The following is a 20,932-nucleotide window of genomic DNA, read 5'->3' on the forward strand; positions in this document are numbered from 1 at the left end:
TTTGATTATTTATGAGGCTTCTTCGAGCATGGGTTTTGGAGTCACATATATCAGAGTCCTAATCTTTTCTCTCATATGTACTAGTTTCTGTGATCTTCACTAAGTCACTTATGTTTGCTGAGCCTCACTTTCTTCATCTGTTATGATGGAAGGAGTGATCAAATGTGGCAAATTACAAGAACTGAGAATTAACCATTGGTTTAATAAAATATATTTTGAATAAGTGAATGATACCTCCCTGAAAATAGTATTTAATAATGACTTCATCATTAAGAACATGCTATTTGGATTTTTAATAGGATTATTTTGAAAATTTTGTAATGGCTTATAGGCGTAGTTTGCATGATGCTTATTTAAATTATCCTTATGATTTGATTAATGGGCTGTAGAAGAGAAAGTGATAATAATCGGGCTATTTCTTGCTTGAAATGAATTAGGTGGCATATTTGGTATAGTATGTAAAAACCCTAAAATTATCTGTTGTTATCTGCCCAGATCTCTATTTTGCATATGTGGAGACTGAGGTATGAGCCAGCCAGACCTGATACCCTTGGGGAATGTGGCATGGCAAGGCTTAGAGTAGAACGCTGCCCTCCACGGTATGTAATCTTCAGTAGCTTTACTGCTGCTACTCACTGGCCAGAGTATTCTCATAGAACCTTTTCTGCCAAGTACTTGATGAGCCTCTGGTAATTTATTTTTTTATAAGGCTATACTTGTTATTGCTTAGCACCTAAAAAATGGAAATAATGAGTTGGAAAAATAATCAGCCAGCCTGGTGTGGTGGTTTTCAAACTCTCTTCCATGAATCTGCCTTCAGGAAAGTCACCAAGGAAGACCAGTGTGGTGAAACTTTAGCTCTGCTTCATATAGATCAGCACAACTTTTATCTATTTTGTATATTGGGATTCCATATGAGATTTTATTTGAAAAATGCAGCTTCATGGTCCCCTGCCCACCGAAGTTTGGAAACCTGTGGTGTAATTCAAAGAGCCCTGCTTCAGGAGGTTTAGCACCACCTCTCTTGTGAGGTAGTTGAAAAAACCTTGGGAGAAAGAATTTGATTGGATAATTTTTATGGTTTCTTCTAGCCCCCAAATAGTATAATTTAAAGATCTGATGTCAAGACCATAACCAGACTTGAATTTATTTTTTTCAGGGAAAGGTAAAGAACGTGTTGGAAAGAATTTCAGGTATTAGTAATTTTTGGAAGTGACCATGACTTATCCCAACTCTCTGACCTGACATTGAGTGTGTTTCATCTGGCTTACAGTAGGCATGGATAGTGTGGTCTTGTCCTAGAAGAATCCTGGTAGCTTTGACCTTCTAATCTGACCACGAGAGTCATTGTCCTCTTGCCTTTGGTCGCTGGCACAAAGACATCATCTGTTTATTGTTACCAGTGAGGTCATGTGATGTGTGAGCAGATGGCCCTGGTGAAACCTTGACTTTGCAGGTCTTGTCCTCTAAACACGACCAACCATTTGTTACATATGATTAAAATATCACTAACAAGGGTAATTTCACATGCTTTTTGGCGAATGTGGTTAGCAGGATGTGACATGACACAGCACTACCTTCTTCCTCCATGTGCCATCTCCCTTGAGGCCTTGTCTCCCCTGCTCACCCCCTTCTCACTGATGCCCAGGCTTGCCTTCCAGCTCACCTGCTCCAGATGGGCGGCACAGTGGGAGGACACTGGCAAAGGCAGATGTGTTTATTTTCCGGAGACAAAATGTTTTGCTGCCACAGATGGCAGTGCCTTGGAGCAAATGGCAGCCTTTGACACCACTGCCACACAGCCTGGGCATCTTGACAGACAGAGCTGGCTTACTTTTGGTGATGGGGAAATTGGGGAAAAAAAAAATCAAGATGTTCATCATGAAACTCACGGAATTTCAGTGCAAGCAGCAGTTCTTTTAGACCTGGAGAGCAGTTCTTTCGCACCAGACCTTAGTCAGCTAGTCAGCTAACTAGATGGGTCAAGAGTTAATGTCTGTTAATTATTTTGTTTCCTAGCCTGAATAGGACATACAGTAAAAACTGAAAACATATGGCTACATGTCAATGGATATTCAGTGGTACACATGTGCATCCCAGGTCACATCTCACAGGAGTCTCTTAGGATTGGGGGTGGCTTATGTCTGCCCCATTGGAGATAACACTGTTCTATTTTTAGTGGTCATTTTGATTATCCTACGGCCCAGCGACAGATATGCCTTCAAGTTGAGATGCCTTAATTAATATGACAACACTTTGTGCTTATAGTGTTTTCCTACTAAGAGGAATAAGAATTCTGACAGCTGCCCTTTAAAGCAGGTCGCTTATACAGTCATTAGGGCTTGACTAAGTCCATTAGAAAGACAAAGACTTGGTTGTTGAATCATTATACTTACTCATCTTCTAAGAAAAAATGGCTTAAGAAGATCCTTCTTTGAAAGTTACTGGCTTTATCAGGAATCCTTTTTTTTTTTTTTTAAATATGTGCTATTTTTCCCAGCCCTAGTGCTGATCGAGTTAGGAGTTTGCAAGTGTAAAGTCCTCCTCCCTCCCCTCCCCATCTCTCTCCAGGGGGTTGTATGTGAGAAGGTGTTGCTTTCTCACTCAGAGAGCATGTATGTGCTACCCTGTTGGATGCCTGCTGTGAGCAGAGAGAACCCCTGTTCTGGTTGGATGGAATGAGCTTATTGGATAGCTGGGATTGTGCAACCCCATAATGCCAACTTTTCACTTAAAGCATCTTTCCTACCCACAATGGGGTTGAAGGTAACTGGTCTAAATTGATACTGTTTTGAAACTTGTGTACTGAAAATCATGCGATTTCCTATTAAGGCTTGGTTTAAGCCAGAAGCAGCAGACTACTGTGTCTGCTTAGTAAAAACATGCTTTTATTTTGAAAATGTTTACCATTAGAAGTACAGGTTTACTGTACCTTTTAGGATTGCTTTAAACCTGGCCTGTGTGGGCATTCCCTCACACATACTCACAGATACAAATACACATATACTATGACATCTTGATGCCTCTTCCCGTGTCCCCCCAACCACCCATAGTCCCTAATGCCTTTATTTTTATTTTTTTAATTTTAATTCCAGTATAGTTAACATACAGTGTTATAGTAGTTTCAGGTATACAATATGTGGTTCAGCTTGATGTCTTGTTTTGGCCTGGCCCAGGATCATGCAGGCATATGAATTCAGGGGCTGATCCCAAAAATTCTGTGGGGTTTTCCTATACTCTCCCCAAAAACAGTTATTTAAAGTGAAGGACAGTGGGAAGTTTTGGGTTTTTTTTAAGATTTTATTTAGTTGAGAGAGAGAGCAGGCATGAGTGGGGATAGGGGCAGAGGGAGAAGCAGACTCCCCACTGAGCTGGGAGCCCCATGTGGGGCTTGATCCCAGGACCCTGAAATCATGACCTGAGCCAAAGGCAGACGCTTAACTGACTGAGCTACCCAGGCGCCCTGGACAGTGGGAAGTTTTTGAAGGGGGAAGGAGTTCACTGTTCTGCTTCTTAGCGTAGGAGGTAGTTACATGTATACTCATTCATTAAGCTGTGTGTGTATATTTTATGCAACTTTATATGTATGTGTTACTTCAAAAAAGGTTTAAGCAAATAAAAAGAATGGTAAAAAGGGAAGAAAGCATAAAACATTTTTTGAAAAGTTGAAGAAAGTAAGTTCAGATTTGCCATTGCTTTTGAGTGTAGACCATAGAGCAAATAGGATTAATTAGTTTGGAAAGAAAAAAGGCAGGGAGAGGAAATAATGATCTCTGAATCTTTATAAACTCAAGTAACCTGCCAAAACTCTGCATTGCCTTTCTGATGCCTGCTACCAGGGAGAGGAAATAATGATCTCTGAATCTTTATAAACTCAAGTAACCTGCCAAAACTCTGCATTGCCTTTCTGATGCCTCCTAATGTGTGCAGTTTTTTATAGCTGAGAAGTTCCACAGGGACTGATAGTCATTCATTCAGTAAATCTACAGCCTGCATTGTCCTTGGGGCTGGGGAAACAGGTGCAGAGCTCAGTGAGTGCCTTAAATGGAGGAATTGCACTGCAGAGTGACAAGTGCCACAATGGCCATACAGATAGATAGGTGCTCTGGGAACAGAACCTAACCAGAGCCTAAAAAGAACCAGCTGTCATTAAGGCAAAGGTGAAGCAAAAAGGAAAACCAGAAGCACAGACCAAAGAGGTATGTGAGAGTGTGTTAAGTCAGGCACAGGGGTTTGCTAATGATGTTTGGGGTGGGGACAAATAGTTGTCTGAGCCGCCTCCTAATTTTTTAGCTGTTTTAACCATTTGGGTACTGTATGTAAATTAGGGCTCTACTGATTGAAAAACAAATATAAATATATATCTCTACGTGTTCTACATATATAAAATCCACACTCTAAATAGTTTGTTAAATATGGCTGAGATTTTTAGGGGAATGGAAGAGATTGAAATTAGAGGGGTAGTCCATGTTATGAAGACTTTGATGAAAAAGCTTTATGCTAAAGCAGTGGAGCTCTCTGGAAGCTTGTTGACTAGGAGGGGGTTAGTATGATCAGATGAGATTTGGTTAGACCATTGGCTCCTCTTTGGTGAACTGTTTGGGGAAAGAAAAGAGAAGCACGGAGACCAATGAGGAGCTTCCATATCAATTGAAGAGGTAAGAGTAACTTGTGTTGAACTTAGGCTGCTAATGGGGAGCACTGTGTTCTAATAGAAGGACTCCTAAACTCTCTTTTCCCCAGAATTTCCTTAGTATTCTATATCTGGTTGCTGTGGACATCCAGAAACATATACAATCATATATGTAGTCCTAAATAGTCTTTCCCAGCAGACTTATTTATTAACTCAGGAAGGTGAATCAGCTCTGATGTTCAATATCCATAGATATTCATGGGCATGCTTAGCATGTACAACCTAATATTTGCCTTGTAGTGTATGAAGCATGGCTTCTGCACTTAAATTTTTGAGAACTTGACTTAAAGGTATATGGAATCTTAAATTTTCCCTGGAAACTGCCAGCTCATGAAAAAATTCAAGTGGCCTTGTTGCAGACATGGTGTTGTTGGTTTTACCATTGCATAATCAGCAATTTTATTTTGATGTTATTTGGGAGAAAGCAGTATTTTTGATTAGCAAGTAAAATTAATGTAGAAAACAAATACCGTGTTAACTAGTTGGTATAATAAGGCATCTGTGCCATGTTGCATTTCAACTCATTAAATTTCTAAACTTCTAATTACGATAAGATTACGATAAGATCAAACTTGGGGTTAGTGATGGCTTTAGAGAAGTAAAATTTACAGAAATTTTGGAATTATTGAAGGAGAACTTTAAAATCTGGTTTTGCTAAAAATTGATATATACACAATATTTAATTTTTTGCTCCTAAAATTCAGAGTCAGTTGACACTTATTGGGCACCTACTACTTACTAGGCCTTCTTTCAGAAACTTGAACACAGAATAGCACTCTATTCCTCACAGCTGTCAGGCAGGCAGTACCATCCCCGTATTCAGGTGGGGCACTTGCAGCTCCAGGGCCAAATGACTTATCTCAAGTAACAAATGTAAAGTGATAAAGCCGCATTTGATCTCAGTCCGTCATTGCTTTTTTCACAAAAATACATCTCTATCTTCTGACTTACAGCATTTAAAATCATAGTTTATTCAAATAATAATTTAAAAGGTGTTTGCTTTTAAAGTTTAACATGTTGGTTGTAATTGCAGTAACATTGCTGAACAAGAATTGTTGCCAGTGTGTTAAGCAAAACATTTGACATGAGCAAATCATTATAAAGGAAAGTGAGGACGGTTCTTATATTATGATGATTTCACATCTGCCGGCGTCAAACAGGTACACCAAATAGACTTTCAGAGAAGGACCTACAGCGGAGAAAAGAAAAAGGAAAATCTTGGTTAGACATTCTCATTTTCAGGGTAATGCTTTTATTTTGTCTTGGGCCTCTAAAAATCAAAGGTTTACTTGCTTCTGTATTTCTCAAGTCATTGTGAGAATCTATAAATGTGGGCTGCTTTGTTTTTTAGTGCTACAAAGATAAATGTATCTGAAACAGCAGAAAAGGCAAATCAGGCGGTTAGTTTCCTTGTTGCGAAGCTCAATATAGTATTCTGATCAGCTTAAACTCCTAGTTTTTTCAGTCAGAGGATTAGGAGGAAACGCCAACTTCCAACTTTATACCTCCTTTTTTTTCCCCCTGTAAGTGGAAACAGTGGGTAACAGAGCTGGTCCCAGCTTGTGATCATAAAAGAAAGTCCAGTTTCTTCTCAGCTCCCCAGAACGTCTCTCTTAAACTTAGCAGTGCACAGTCTTCGAGATCAGCCTTTGCTTCATCTGTCCCCTTCCACTATTGAGCTACCTCACTCTTGTCACACTGGCTTTCTCCACTTCATGCCCAGTCACTCGCACTCCCCAGCCTGCTGTATGTTCTTTCTTGTCTCTCTGCTTTTGCTGACCCTGCCACTTTACCAGTCATTCATGCCTGAATGTACTTTCCTGTGTCCAAATGGCTAACTTTTAATTGCCAGTTAAGACCGAGTTCAGCATTTTCCAGGCAAAGTTTCTCTGTACTACTCCCACCCCACCCCCCCGCCCTAAACACATACACACACACGTCACCCTCAACTTCTCTGTGGTCTCGTGGCAAGGAATAGCTCTGCCGGTGTCCTGTTGTAATTGTTCACTATCTTTCTTCCACATGTGAACACAGGAATGAGTGTTTGTGGAAATGAAACCTCCTAACTGGCTGGCTCTTCATTCAGGCTCCTAACTTGGGTTGTACACTCTTTTCTCTTTCCAGCTGCCTCTGGACAGCTCAGCTTAAGCTCATGGGATCCAAATTGCGTTTTTTATGTTTGCTCTACCATCTTTCCCCTTACTCCTCTTTCTCTCTCAGCTTCTATTCTACTAGTTATTAATTCCTGTTAATTCTACCTTCTAAATATATCTCATATTCCATTTCTCCCCTGCCATCCCTACTGCTTCTGCAGTGTCCTGTGACATGAGAAAGGCTTGGCTCAGCAGGGGAATAGGAGTGGTTTTCACTGGCTCCTCTTTGGTTACATGGTGAAGTTCATATTCTTTAGGAAGCCAGTGACAGTATCATTCCAGTTCCTCTGCTTCCTGCTGAAATCACCTAATTCACTAGGTATACATGTTCCCATATCCACCAGCACCCATAGTAAATGCTAAGTAACATCTATTGAATGTAAAATAAAGGGGCACCTGGCTGGCTTAGTCGGTAGAGCATGCAACTCTTGATCTTGGTGTTGTGAGTTTGAGCCTCATATTGGGCATAGAGATTACTTTAAAAAGTAAAATCTTGGGGCGCCTGGGTGGCTTAGTCGGTTAAGCAGCCGCCTTTGGCTTAGGTCATGATCCCAGGGTGCTGGGATCGAGTCCTGCATCAGGCTCCCTGCTTAGCGGAGAACCTGCTTCTCCCTCTCTCTCTGCCTGCCTCTCTGCCTACTTATGCTCTCTCTCTATCTCTCTGTCAAATAAATAAAATCTTAAAAAAAATAAAATCTTTCAAAAATAATAAAAATATAGTCACATTTTAAGTGCAAAAGTGGAGTGATAATTATTTCATAATTATCCTATGTTCTGGTCTCAGCTCTTGCAGGATTTGGTTGAAGCCCTTTATAAATTGTGTACATTTATATACTTAAGGCATAATTACCATTGTTATTAGAAAAAGAGATTGATGGGTTTCCTTAAAAAGGACTGTGTTGGAGAGGATTAATGTCAGAATACACATGACCTATATTGTTTAGGTGCTAGGGATAGCTGTTCTTCCCCAGCCCCATCCATAGAGCCACAGTCTTTTAGAGCTTAGAAAAGGTACATAGGTTGTGAAGACAGGTGGAAGTTCCTGAAATCTCTGAGATTTTTTTTAATAAAGTGTTTAATAAAGTGTTTGATATAGTAAACATTGCAATTCCAGTATAGGTACAAAGTCCTTTAATTAAAATGGCAAAATTGACATTGAAATTTTAAATTTATTTATTTATAGAGAGAGAGAGAGCACAAGCATGCTGGCGGGGGCAGGGAGGGGCAGAGGGAGAGAGAGAAAATCTCAAGCAGACTCCCCACTGAGCACGGAGCCTGACGCAGGAACCCTAAGATCATGACTGGAGCTGAAATCAAGAGTCAGACACTCAATCAACTGAGCTACCCAAGTGCCCCAACATTGAAATTTTAAAATTATGCCATCAAAACCCATGCAAAGCAGGTAGCTAGTGAATTCTATTGATTATTGGAAACAAGCTCCTGATTCAGAGTTCAGAGCATCAGTATAAGGAAATGATAACTGATCCATTTTGTTTATTAATGAATTTGTAAAATTGGGGATTGGCAAAGCAGTTATGGTATTGGTATCTGCTTATCACAGGTATTTATTGAGTACTTACTACATGTTTTATATAGTTTTATACCCTTTGGGGGAGTCATGTGGTCTGACATTATACCTGCCCTTTTAAAACTTAAAATACTATTGGTCATGTAAGATGTGATACATGAAATAGAGAACAGTAGATATTGGTATGCAAAATAGTATATCCTGAAATATTTGAGTGTGAAACTGACATTTACATATTGAATCATATTTTCACACTAATTTCCATTTTGTGGAGGCAGCATGGTTTCCTAGAAAAGCACACAAGACTTGGAATCAGAAGCCTAAAATTCTGGTCCTGACACTAATTAGCTGTGTGGCTTAGGGCACATCACTGTCCCTTCTTTGAACTTGAGTCCCCACATTTGTAAAAGGGATGCTTGCTGGACAAACTAGTTGAGCTTTCTTCTATTCTGTAAACTGCATTTTTGTGAAATACTCTCAGTGCCAAAGATGGGATTTTAGGAAGCTTTGACAGTCAACTGGGGTGAAAGAAATAGCATGTGGGGCGCCTGGGTGGCTCAGTTGGTTAAGTGCTTTCGGCTCAGGTCATGATCCTGGAGTCTCAGGATCGAGTCCCGCATCAGGCTCCCTGCTCAGCAGGGAGTCTGCTTCTCCCTCTGACCCTTCCCCCTCTCATGTGCTCTCTCTCTCTCTCTTTCTCATTCTCTCTCTCTCAAATAAAAAAATAAAATCTAAAAAAAAAAAAAAGAAAGAAATAGCACGCACTGTCCCTCCAAAGCCCAGTCTCTGTTTAGTGTATTTAGAAGTCTATTTACTAAGACACTGTCATCACTAGACAAACTCCTCTGTCCTGTTGGTGGTTCTGCATCTCCTTCCACATTACTTCAGGAATGGAAGTATGTTTCACACACTGCTTAATGTTCCAAGGTACAGCACAGTGCAAAAGAAACTGCACCTCCAAAGCACCTCACTCCTAGCGACATCGTCCTATTCAATTAGAGGTGGCAAAGGCTGGCCTGGCTCCAAAGGAAGACTGTCAATTCCTCTCTTTTTCTGTGTCCACGCTCAGCGGGATGCTTCCTCACGCCCACCTCTCTCCCCCTTGCTGTGACTTTGGCTTCCGCCAGATGTCACACCACTGCTTGTCACCGCCCAGACTCTCGTTGCTGATTTTGTTGTTTCAGTGTATTTATCACAACTGTTCTCTTTAGCTGTAAAATTTATGGAATTTCACACTCTTCTTAATCACTGCAGTGTTTCTTTTTCATGAGAGAGGGAATATACAAGGAGTTGTATATACAGGAGTTGGAAGGGGGGAAATGTTCCACCTAACTTGAGGAAAGTTTGTATGTGTGTACCATCCCACGCCCAAATACACAAAGTGGAACCGAGCTCAGTTCTACAGGGCACAGGTATTAGGAAGTCCATTTCAATCCCAGGGAGAAGTACACAAGAGATGTGCTTACTGGCTAATTTCCCTGGTTTAAATTTTATCCCTTTTTGCAACCAAAAAAGGGGGTGATTTGATTGGTTCTTAGTGGGATATCTTGATATTATCATCTAGTCAGATCTGTTTTTTTTAAAGATTTTATTTATATGAGAGAGAGAAAGAGAGCACATGAGAGGGAGGAGGGTCAGAGGGCGAAGCGGACTCCCTGCTGAGCAGGGAGCCTGATGCGGGACTGGATCCTGGGACTCCAGGATCATGACCTGAGCCAAAGGCAGTCGCTTAACTAACTGACCACCCAGGCACCCCTCTAGTCAGATCTGTTAATAATGCAGTCAGATCCTAAAAGTGCCAGTCGTGGTGATTATGGTGATAATAACTAATCTGTATTATTAACTGCCTAAGAGGCATTTGCATTGGACACTTTACATTTACTGTTATTATCCCTGTTGTATAGATGAAGAAATCTCAAAATGACTTAAAGCTCTCCACTTTAAAATAACCTTACGTCATGTATGGGGGCGGGGGGCAGAAGGGGGAGAGAATAAATCTTAAGCAGGCTCCTCGCCCAGTGTGGAGCCTGTCGCTAGGCTCGATCTCACAACCCTGAGATCATGACCTAAGCTGAAATCAAGAGTCAGACACTTAACCGACTGAGCCACCCAGGCACCTCTTGTGTATTTTTTTTTTTTAAGATTTTATTTATTAGAGAGAGACAGAGCACAAGCAGGGGGAGGGATGGAGGGAAAACAACAAGTCAACTTCCCGCTGAGCAGGGAGCCTGATGCCAGGCTAGATCCCCGGACCCTGGGATCATGAACTGAGCTGAAATCAAAAGTCGGACACTTAGCTGACTGAACCACCCAGGCGCCCCATCGTGTGTTTTTTTTTTAAGGGAGGAAAAGGTAGCACATTTGTCACTGTCTAGCATTGCCCACCCCCCACTTGTAAAAAGAGGCAAAATTTTGGTGGTACCTTGTTTTAGAAGCTAAAATTCATATTGTTACCAGGATGGTTCATTTAAATTTTTTCTTTGTTTATCAATTAGATATACAACTTTAAAACTAAGCATTTTGGTGTTAGCACTGCAAACCATTAATGGTGATCCTTAAGGCTATTGGGCAGAGAGTGTCTCATCTAAATGTTTGGATTCATTTATTGGTCATCTGGATGCTTAGGTTAGTTCAAAATTGTATATAATATTCAGTCCTAGCCTTTGTTGTGAAGGATGCCTTGACATAGAAGATACAGTTCCTTGCCTTGGGGACCTCATAACTGTTTCATTACTTAGACTTGCTATCTAAATAATTAGAATGATGGTGACAACCAAAGACTAGATTCTATCATGCACAAAACAAGGATTACTTTGTAAAGGATAGAGGTTTCCTAGCAAATCTGTCATGATTGATTAGTATTCCTATTTCGCCGGAATAATTGGCAGATTCTCACAGGGAATACTGATTATGGGATAGAGTGGAACTGATGAAAAAGTAGCTAGAAAGTGAGACCTGGCACTGAGGTGGACATATCTATAGTGGCAGAAACTGCATGAAAGTACTTAATAAATAAGTACATGGTACTTACTCTCCAAGTCTGCATGTAGGGTTTGTTTTTGTTTTTATTTTTTCAGGCTTCCAGAAGATCTCTAGGTCTCCAGGCCTGTGATCAGTTTCAAGATAGGTTAGGGTAGGTTGGCTGTGAAGTGGATATGCTTTAAGTTAAGATGCTTGTGAATGTCTTTGACAGTGAATACAATCACCTTGGGGCCCTTGAAAAGAGTCTGGGAAGGGGAGAGGAGGAAACTGTCATTTACTGCATTTTTCCCATGTGTCAGGCAATGTGCTAGGCACTTGTTAATTAACATCCTTCCAGGTCCCTTTATGAAGCCGTATATGAGGAATTATATTTCAGTGCTAGGAGTAGGTGGGCTTCTCCTGAGTACTTGCCCGGTGTATTTCATGGGCACTGTGAACTTCATAGGTGATTGTGTTTCTCTGGTGATAATTTTAGCATTTATTGAGTCTTTATTATGTCTTAGGCACTGTGCTTATTGTTTATATGCATTATCTCTTTCAGTCTTCACTCTAGCTCTTTTGTGTATGTCTTAGCCTGTTTTTAATGAGAACACTAAAATTCAGAGAAGTTGAATGACTAGCTTTTCTAAGGCCACACATTGGTAAGACAGCCAGATTTCGAACTCCAGTCTAACTATATAGTGTAACCCAGCTATTTTTTCCTAAAATACTTATTTATGCTATCATTCCCCCTGCGTTCAATTCTAAATACCTGACCTGTATCCTCGATTTTTCTTAGTTAGCAACCCATGTCTGAAGGGAGGTAGAAAGAGAAGGACCTAGGAGTCTAGCAAAAAGCAGCAATGTGTGGGCATTCAGAGAGATGCTGGCAGTCTGTTTGTTTGTTTATTTATTTATTTATTTAAGATCTTATGTATTTTACAGAGAGAGAGAGAGACAGTGAGAGAGGGAACACAAGCAGGGGAATTGGGAGAGGGAGAAGCAGGCTCCCCGCTGAGCAAGGAGCCCAACTCCGGGCTCTCTGGGATCATGACCTGAGCCGAAGGCAGGTCTTGACTTAACGACTGAGCCACCCAGGCGCCCCTGGCAGTCTATTTAGACTTGAGTGAATTCTTGGAAGTATGACCTATCACTTTCTGATATTTGTTTAGTGATTTTCCTCATCTTGTGATACTAGGCATTAGCCACATATAAATTAAAATGTGTAATGCTTTCTGGTATGATTATTACTCAATCAGCAAATATTTATTGAGCATGTACTATATGCTTGTATATCATTGAACAAACCATACATAATCCTGCCTTCATGGTACTTAAAATTGGCATAAATATTTGAATAGGTGGGTTGTAGTTTACACATAAGTATTTCCCTAAACACACCACCAGCAGTCACACATGTGTATGTGGTCAGAATAGCACAAAATTGAAAGGCTTGGAATTTGTCTCATTCCAGGAAAGTGATAAGGAATCAAGAATATGAGGGACTGTAACAGTCAAGAAACCCATAACTATGGCTTTATCACTTTGAACATGAGTCTGAGAGGAGCAGGAGTGACAGTATACAAGACTTTATTTGAAATTTTAAAAAACTAGTGTGAGCCAGAGATCTTTGATGGAGCATTGTCAGAAGAATTTCAGAAACTGCAAGTTGTTACACAGATGTATTGATTTAATTAGTCTAGATAACACCATTTATTTATGCTTGAGTATCTCACACTTGCAAAAGTTGGTAATTCAAAGTCACACAATAATTTGTGAGTTATCTTCTCTGCCACGTGTTGTGGCTTCTGAATACCGACTTCGATGAGTGCGTGTATCAGATGCTTCAGCATAAATAAATGATATTATATGGACCAGTTAAGCAATACAGTTTGTTTTTGAAATTCCATTGATAAAGTTTCATGTAAAATCTTTTGGTGGTGGTTTTTAAAATCACGTGTTTTAAACACAGGATAGCGTAATGTCAGAGTACAGGCCAGACCCTCACTGGACAGAACATATCTGGGTTCTGGTGCTTAGACTTCTCGGGGTAGCTGAATAGATCCTTAACTTACCATTGCAACGTGATAAAATTGTTCTGGTTGACCATACGGTGGGTATTTTGGCCTGTGAACAAAGAATAGTACAGTTAACATCTTAGCAGAAAGATGAACTTTTTTTGTGATAGCTAAGAGACTTCATTATGAAATTTCTTGGGGAGGAGAACCAGCTAGAATCCCCATCTCTGCCATCTCTGTCTCCCTCCGCCCCTTGTTCTTCTCTCTGTTTCCTCTTGGCTATTCCACTTTTAACCATAACAACACGAAGGTATTCTATGTCTGCCTGATTTTACAGTACTGTTTTCACACTCAGAAAAAAAATTCTATTAGATAAATATTCTTATCTTTAGCTAATTTAAAGTTTTGTCTTTGTTTAAAGTAGTAAGCTATTGAAAGGAGACTGGGGTATGGCTAATATACTAGGAAATTTAGGTAGCATATTTTCTTCCAGAGTTTGGGATGCTCACCTCTATTATTTTTTCTCACCATACTCCCTGGAAAATAGAAAGCGAAGGATTAATTAACCCAGTTTTACACATAAGGAAACAGAAGCTCATAGGGGTTAAGTGTCTTGCCTAAGGTCAGACTTACTAAAAACATAGTTGCATAATGTGGCAAAGAGTTCCGGAGCCTGGCAGAGTATAGCACACTGCTCACCAGGAAATGTGACAGGCAGGTAATTATTTTCTCAGAAGACTTGACTACTGCTAGTCAGTTCTTCCTCCTCTCAGACCTCCACCATCTTATCCCCAAGGCAGAAACTTGTTTGCAGTTTAGGGCTACTCTGTATCTTTAGGAACTGAAGTGTTACTAGGAAAACTGGCTTGGAGTTCCAAGTAAGTGTATAATATTTTCAGGTGTTCTTCTCACCTGAGTTTCTTCAAGCTTCCGAGTGCCCATGTTAATCATTGTTCAAAGAATGTGAGATGTCATTTTTAAGACCACTAGCTGTTATTACTTTAGGCTCTATAAAAGGGTGTGTAAATATATTCAGTTTCATTAATATGCATTTAATTGAATATATGGGCACATAACCTTGAGCAAGGCCTGCTCACTACCCACTGAGGCAAATGTAAGATGAAAAACACATTTTGCAGTGAAAAAGGAAGCCCTGTAAAATGGGAGTCTCCCCACTGATGCCTAGGGGCCTAGACAGGCTCAGTTTAACGTGGTGAACAGCCCAGCTGGTGTCGAAAAAAAAAATAAGCATCCGTTTAGAGATGAAGAGCAAGGCAGATATAGTCAAGGTTCTTTGCATTTCACTTAAAACTATAGTTCTTCTAGTATTACTATGTTTCCACAGTTCTAGCGTATTTATGGACTTCCATTATTACTATCTGCACTAAAAGTTTAGGGATTTGAGGGGTGCTTGGCTGGCTCAGTTGGGTAGAGCATGCAGCTCTTGATCTAGGGGTTGTGAGTTTGAGCCCCACGTTGGGCGTGGAGCCTACTTAAAAATAAAAAAAAAAGTTTAGTGATTGGACTTCAATTTTTGAGACCTACTATCCTTCTGCACCCCAAGAGTTGTTTCTTTAATACTGGGGCGTACGGTCTACCACTTGAGATTTTGGTCCAAGTGCCCAGACTGAACCTGTTCATTCTGGAAGATGTGGTTGGGGCTGCTGCTTTCTTTAGTCTATGGCCTGATGCTCTCAGAACTGTGTTTGTTGGTTTCAGCAATTAGGAAAGACAGGAACACCAATGCTTTCTTTGCCTTTGAAATGCTTTTGTAAAAAGTTCTTGTCCATAGGCTTTAAGAAGAAAGCAGGGTTTTTTTTTAATACCTTAAAGTGCTCCCAATGCTCTTCCGTTCAGAGAAAAGAAGCCAACCTCCCTTTACCTCTTACCATACTCTCGGACCTTTAGATTTATTTCAGTTTTACTTTCATCATGATTTACTTAGCTGCTGCTATTTTCTTACTCATCAAGAATTGGAATGTTCCCATTTGTCATGGAAGGAGATATTGGTGTTTCTGCTTTGACCGTGTCTTTCTTTTACAGACCCCGTATCATGTCAACCTCCTCCTGGCTGGCTATGATGAGCATGAGGGTCCAGCGCTCTACTACATGGACTACCTGGCAGCCTTGGCCAAGGCCCCTTTTGCAGCCCATGGCTATGGTGCCTTCCTGACTCTCAGTATCCTGGACCGATACTATACACCAAGTAAGTTCTAGCACACTAGGTAGTAGCAGAGTCCCGTCCTAAGCTGCTTCCTGGTTTTGTACACTACCCCTTCGTGGTCAGGGCTTGAATAGAGGATGGATCCTAGGAAGCACATCCAGGTACCTTGTGGAAGCTGCTCTCCCCTGCAGGTCAGTAGGGTTATTGAAAGGCTAATAAAAGTCCCTTTTTTGCCAGACAAAAGGAGATACTGCCTATGTCCAGAGCTGGGTTTTGTTTTGTTTTGTTTTGTTTTAAAGGGTGTTGGAGTAGTGAGTAAAACTAATTTTTCAGTTTTTTAACTCATTTTGCCCTGCCTGGATGCTTATTAGCATCTCAGCTATAAAGAATGAGCAAGTAAACCAAGTGGTTTGTGTGTTTGTTTTGACCTTGTGAGGATGAAGAGGTCCCCAGCATGACAACTGAGGATTTCTTTGCTTAAATGTTAAAGCTTTTGAAGGCCACAAGCCTGGGCCCTTCCCTTGGTTCTTTTCACCTCATGGCTGCCCCTCCTGTAAGAAGCAGCTGGCTCTCTACTTGTCAGACTGTTAGCTTGGCAGAGCTTCCAGCACAGTAGTGCTTTTGTGCTAAGTTCTGTCTTCTGACTCCAATCTCAACCTTGATTTTCGCCACTGTGAGCGATAAGCACTTGGAATTTGTCACTTTTACAGGCTGTAGATGCAACACACATAGCCACTTCTCTCCTTAAATTCCATTCTTCCCTGTCAGTACAGGAAAAAATCTGGCTTCTCCACTCTTTTTGGTGCTGCCCTCTCACTCAGCCTTAGCCATGCCAGCGTTCTAGGCCACATCCTGAGAAGAATCAGCCTGGCCTCCTAGTGACTGTTTCTTGATTTGGCATCTGTCGGGAGTACAGCTGACTTGCCCACCAAAATCACCACCCACCAGCCCTGAAGCCTGACTGCAGAATACGCCACCCCAGTGTGCCGTGCTTGTGGGCGGTTCCTTTGGCTCCGGGTTTATGAGAGTCTCAGCCCTATCCCATGAGTTCTCTTTCCATTGTTAAACGGAGACCCAGCTGGGAAAGTGAGGCTAAAACTCAGGCCCTGTCCTCCCTTTCCCTGATTTGCAGCTGGCTAGGGCAGATGGAACTGATTTAAGCCCTGGTCTAAAAGGGGGGGGCTGGGGTGTGTGTAGGGGTGAGGGGGATGGGCTATAAAAAAAGAGGCAAGCCGCTGGACTTGTCTAGAGGCAGGCCCTGGCCATGGGAGGCAGAATTCCGTCATGCTTACCCTTCTCTGTAGCAAATCAATTTGCAATGGCTTGTGGCTGTCAGAGCACTGGGTCTGGGGCACCTTCCACTGCATATGGAATAAGTTTATTGCAAACTAGAAGGCTAGGCATTTTTTTGCCGTTTCCGTTTGTGTGGCATACTGACCTGAAGAAGTTTGAAAGGTAAAACTTGTGGCTGAGAGTTGGACTTAATGGCAAAACCTTGAGTGAGTGGCCTCTGTGTTCTCTTTCAGCTATCTCTCGTGAGAGGGCAGTGGAGCTTCTTAGGAAATGTCTAGAGGAGGTGAGTAGCTCCCACAGGATCCTGAAAGGAATGTGTGTCTCTGTTTGCCAATATTGTTCCATTCCTCGGTTGCATTTTTTCTGCTCTTTGCCAGAAGGTGTAATAAATACCCACTAACCAGATGTGAAGTTGCTACCAGGGATAGAGTTTCGTGGGTAACAAGCTTATTTTTTTTCTCTCATGGGTTTCCTCCTCATCAATGTCAATTTTACAATTTAGTTACTTTCGGGGAGAGGGGGTTCATCCAGACTAGTGGTTCTCAGGTTTTGGTGTGTATAATCTAGGGAACTGTGGGGCTTTTTTTTTTTTTTTTTTGGCTTATTTATTTTTGCTTTTGTTTTTAAGCAGATTCTTGACTATCCCACTCCCACTTCCACCAGATTCTGATTCATTTGTCCTGGTGTAGAGCCTGAGTATGTAATTAGCAGCGCCAGGTGATTCTGCTGCAGTGGTAACTGGGCCATACTTTCAGAACTACTACTGCCCTAGACTTGATACCTGCTCTGTTCCTGTGCCGCCTGGAGTTGCCATACCGTCTGCTCCCTCGTAGTGCATTAGTCCTGCAGAGAAAGCCTTCCCTGAGAATTCAGGAGGCAATAGAAAGCAACTAGGAAGCTTTATGCAGAAGAGGAGAGTAGCCTTTAGTTTACGAGGCCAGGAGCACGGACCGTACTACTCCTCTAAGAGCCTTTGGGGTCCGTATGGAGGATGAGGAGGAAGAGAAAGCAGCTCCCTTAGGCTTTGTAATTCTTTTGCTGTTTTTGTGGCCTAGGGATGAACTTGAATTTGTGGTCTAGTGAGAGAGTAGGAGGGTGGAAAGCAGGTGGGAGCATTGGGCATAATGTCAGTTTGCCTCTTATACAGTCCTGTCGTTTTCAGTCCACAGTGCCCCCTTCTTTCTCTTGTTTGCAAATCCTCTTTCCAGAGCAGAAGCTGAGAATAAACTCATGTGCTTTCCTTAACCATTCAGCTAAGAGGCCATATTAGTCCAGCAGTCCTAAGTGTTACAAGGGGCCACTAGGGAGAAGCCACTGGCATATCAAGTGCTTTGAGACTTTACTCACCATGGATCCTAAGGATGATCATTTTACAAACCCTTCCTTATTGTCACCTTTTCTTGATTTTGGAGCTTGTTTCTGAACATAGGAGTCATCAGCTAGAAGAGACTCAGGAAATGGAATAGGTTGTTGATGCCTAGTCCTCAGCTATAAAGGAGATGGGAAATATGGGAGGGCAGGCTTAGGCCTGGGCAGGTGGACATCTCTAGGATATGCTCCTAAGGGAGCCAGTAGAGAGCTTTATGCCTTCTGTCTGAAGACTAAGTGAGGTATCCAGGACGGGTGGCCACAGAAACATAGATTTCCTCCAACTGTGTTCCTCAGTAATCTCTAGCCAGGTTAGTGGGGGCTGTCTGCTTCCATGCATGTAGACCACAGCTCCTTTGGAACAGCCTCTCAAGCAGAGAATCTTAAGAGAGTGCAGAGATGTTATTTTAATCACAGGTAGGCTTGGATTGCAGGAGTCAGAAGTAGGGGTTGTTCCAAGAGCAGTTCTGCCAAAATCCTTCCCACCATTCCACTAGCTACATACACCTGGGCCTTATATAATGTCGGGGGGGGGGGGGGCGGTGGTGGTGACTGGAGCAAATTCTTGGGAAGTAGGAGTACATTGCTTTGGTCCAAAGCTTATTCCTAGGGCAATCACTCCTTTGTTGGCTTACTACTTTGAGACATTTTAAAAAAGAAGTCTGTGTTTGCCAGACTGGTTGGTAGCAGGCTGTGGGGAATAGAGCCTAGACTGGTCTTATTCTTTCATCAGCTGACTGACCAGAGACAAGCTGCAAGCTGCATCTCCCAGTTCTTGCTCACTGCCCCCCGGCCTCCAGCTGCAGTCTGAGGACTGACTGGCCTCAGTAGAATATAAGCTCCACAAAAGCAGGGATTTTTATCTGCTTATATGCCCAGTGCCTCAAAGAGAGCCTGGCCCATAGTTAGTGCTCAATAAATATTTTTTGACTGATTGTCTTCATGTCTCTCTGCAGCTCCAGAAACGCTTCATCCTGAATCTGCCAACCTTCAGTGTTCGAATCATTGACAAAAATGGCATCCATGACCTGGACAACATTTCCTTCCCTAAACAGGGCTCCTAACCTTATGCCGACCCTTCCACTTGCCAGGGAACTTTTTTGACGGGCTCCTTCATCTTTTTCTACGCTTTTGACGCATTCTTGACAGATGGTTAATTCAGAATAAAGCTGAATCTGGATAAATTGAGCTCTCTGGTTTGAGTCTCAGTTTACCTAATATCACCTCAGGACAGAAATGTCAAGAGAGGATTATCTGCTTTGGACTTTTTGCCAAGACTTTTTCCTTCTGCCCCTTTCCCTTCATTAATGCTCTAATTGCCCTTTAGCAGCTGACAGCCCCACATTTGTTTCACTGCCCGGCTTCCTTCCCGTCTGGCTTTTCATGTATCTTTGCTTGCTAATGTCTCATTCCTCTAAAGCAGTGGTTCTTTTTGCCCCTAAGCTCAACATTTTAAAAATTAATTAATTTGAGTAGGTGATACAAACCGTAAAAAATGCAAATGATACAAAGTAAAATATTACATAGTAAAGAAATTTACAAAGTAAAAGAAATTACAAGGTAGTTACACAGTAAAAAATACTTCCCCTTTCCCTGTAATTTGATCACCTGCTTCCCTTCCCAGGGGAAACTTAAGCTACTAATTTCTTATCTATCCTTTAAGATCTAAGTTGTTCCTATATGAAGCATGCAGACGCATGCACGCACACACGCACATATCCCCTCTTAAAAATATTTTTTTAAATGTTCGTATTGTTTTTCTCATTTAACACTATACTGGAGATTATGCTATATCAGTGTGTGTGTATATATATTTATATATAGCTACCTTATTCTTGTTGACAGATGTGTACTATTCTATTAAATTGATGTACTATAGGCAGTTAACCAGATACCTGTTTTACTTCCTAATCTAGCTTTTTGGGAATGAATAATGTAGATGTTTTTTGATTAGTGCCACTGAAACAGTGGTTCCTAACTGGATGTTTGTATCAGAATCACCTGGGGAGTTTTCTTTTTTTGGGTACATGATTAGGCTGTACTCCCAGATTCTTTTTTTTTAAGATTTTATTCATTTATTTGAGAGAGAACACAAACAGAGGGGGAGGGGCAGAGGGAGAGGGAGAAGCAGACGCCCGGCTGAGCAAGGAGCCCGACACGGGGCTTAATCCCAGGACCCCAAGATCATGACCTAAGCCGAAGGTAGATGCTTAACTGGCTGAGCCACCCAGACGCCCCTCACTCCCAGATTCTAAGTAAGTAGGATGGGCCTAGACATAGGAATAATTTTTAAAGCTTCCCAAGTAATTCTTATTTTCAACCATGATAGAGAACCACTGGGTGGAAGTTTCTTTAGAGAGTGGTCCTCAAACTTGAGCCTGGAGGGCTTATTGACACACAGCTTGCTGGATCCTACCCCTATAGCTTCTACATGTTTGGGTTGTGGCCTGAGATCTTGCATTTCTAACATTTCCAGTTGATGCTGCTGCTCCTAATCCAGCAACCAAACTTCAAACCCCATTTGGTCTTAAACTAAGATAAGGCCTACTTTATCCAGTTCTCTGCTACTCTTAATACCAGATACAGATAGGTTTTTTATTTATCTGAAGTAAAATAACATCTCTCTAAGATGCTATCTACAGATCAGAACGTTTGTACTAACAGTATTGTGTTAACATCAGATTAGAATGTCCTACACTTTTTGATACACCAGTGGTAGATGCTTTATACCATAAGAAGGAAATTAATCGTTGG

General features: G+C 41.5%; 1 protein-coding gene across 1 annotated transcript in view; it reads left to right on the forward strand.

Annotated features, from left to right (window-relative positions):
- Positions 1 to 19,366, forward strand: part of PSMB2 (proteasome 20S subunit beta 2) — a 34,231-nt gene extending 14,865 nt beyond the window's left edge. Inside the window, exons 4-6 of the mRNA XM_028113901.2 lie at positions 15,397 to 15,559; positions 17,044 to 17,093; positions 19,135 to 19,366. Coding sequence (XP_027969702.1) covers positions 15,397 to 15,559; positions 17,044 to 17,093; positions 19,135 to 19,242 — 321 coding nt within the window. The 3' untranslated portion in view covers positions 19,243 to 19,366. The remainder of the gene's footprint in view (positions 1 to 15,396; positions 15,560 to 17,043; positions 17,094 to 19,134) is intronic.
- Positions 19,367 to 20,932: the final 1,566 nt, after the last annotated feature.

The sequence above is a fragment of the Eumetopias jubatus genome, unplaced genomic scaffold, assembly GCF_037043125.1.
Source record: "Eumetopias jubatus isolate StellerSeaLion01/CBP00866 unplaced genomic scaffold, mEumJub1_p1.0 scaffold_4, whole genome shotgun sequence".
Taxonomy (NCBI): domain Eukaryota; kingdom Metazoa; phylum Chordata; class Mammalia; order Carnivora; family Otariidae; genus Eumetopias; species Eumetopias jubatus.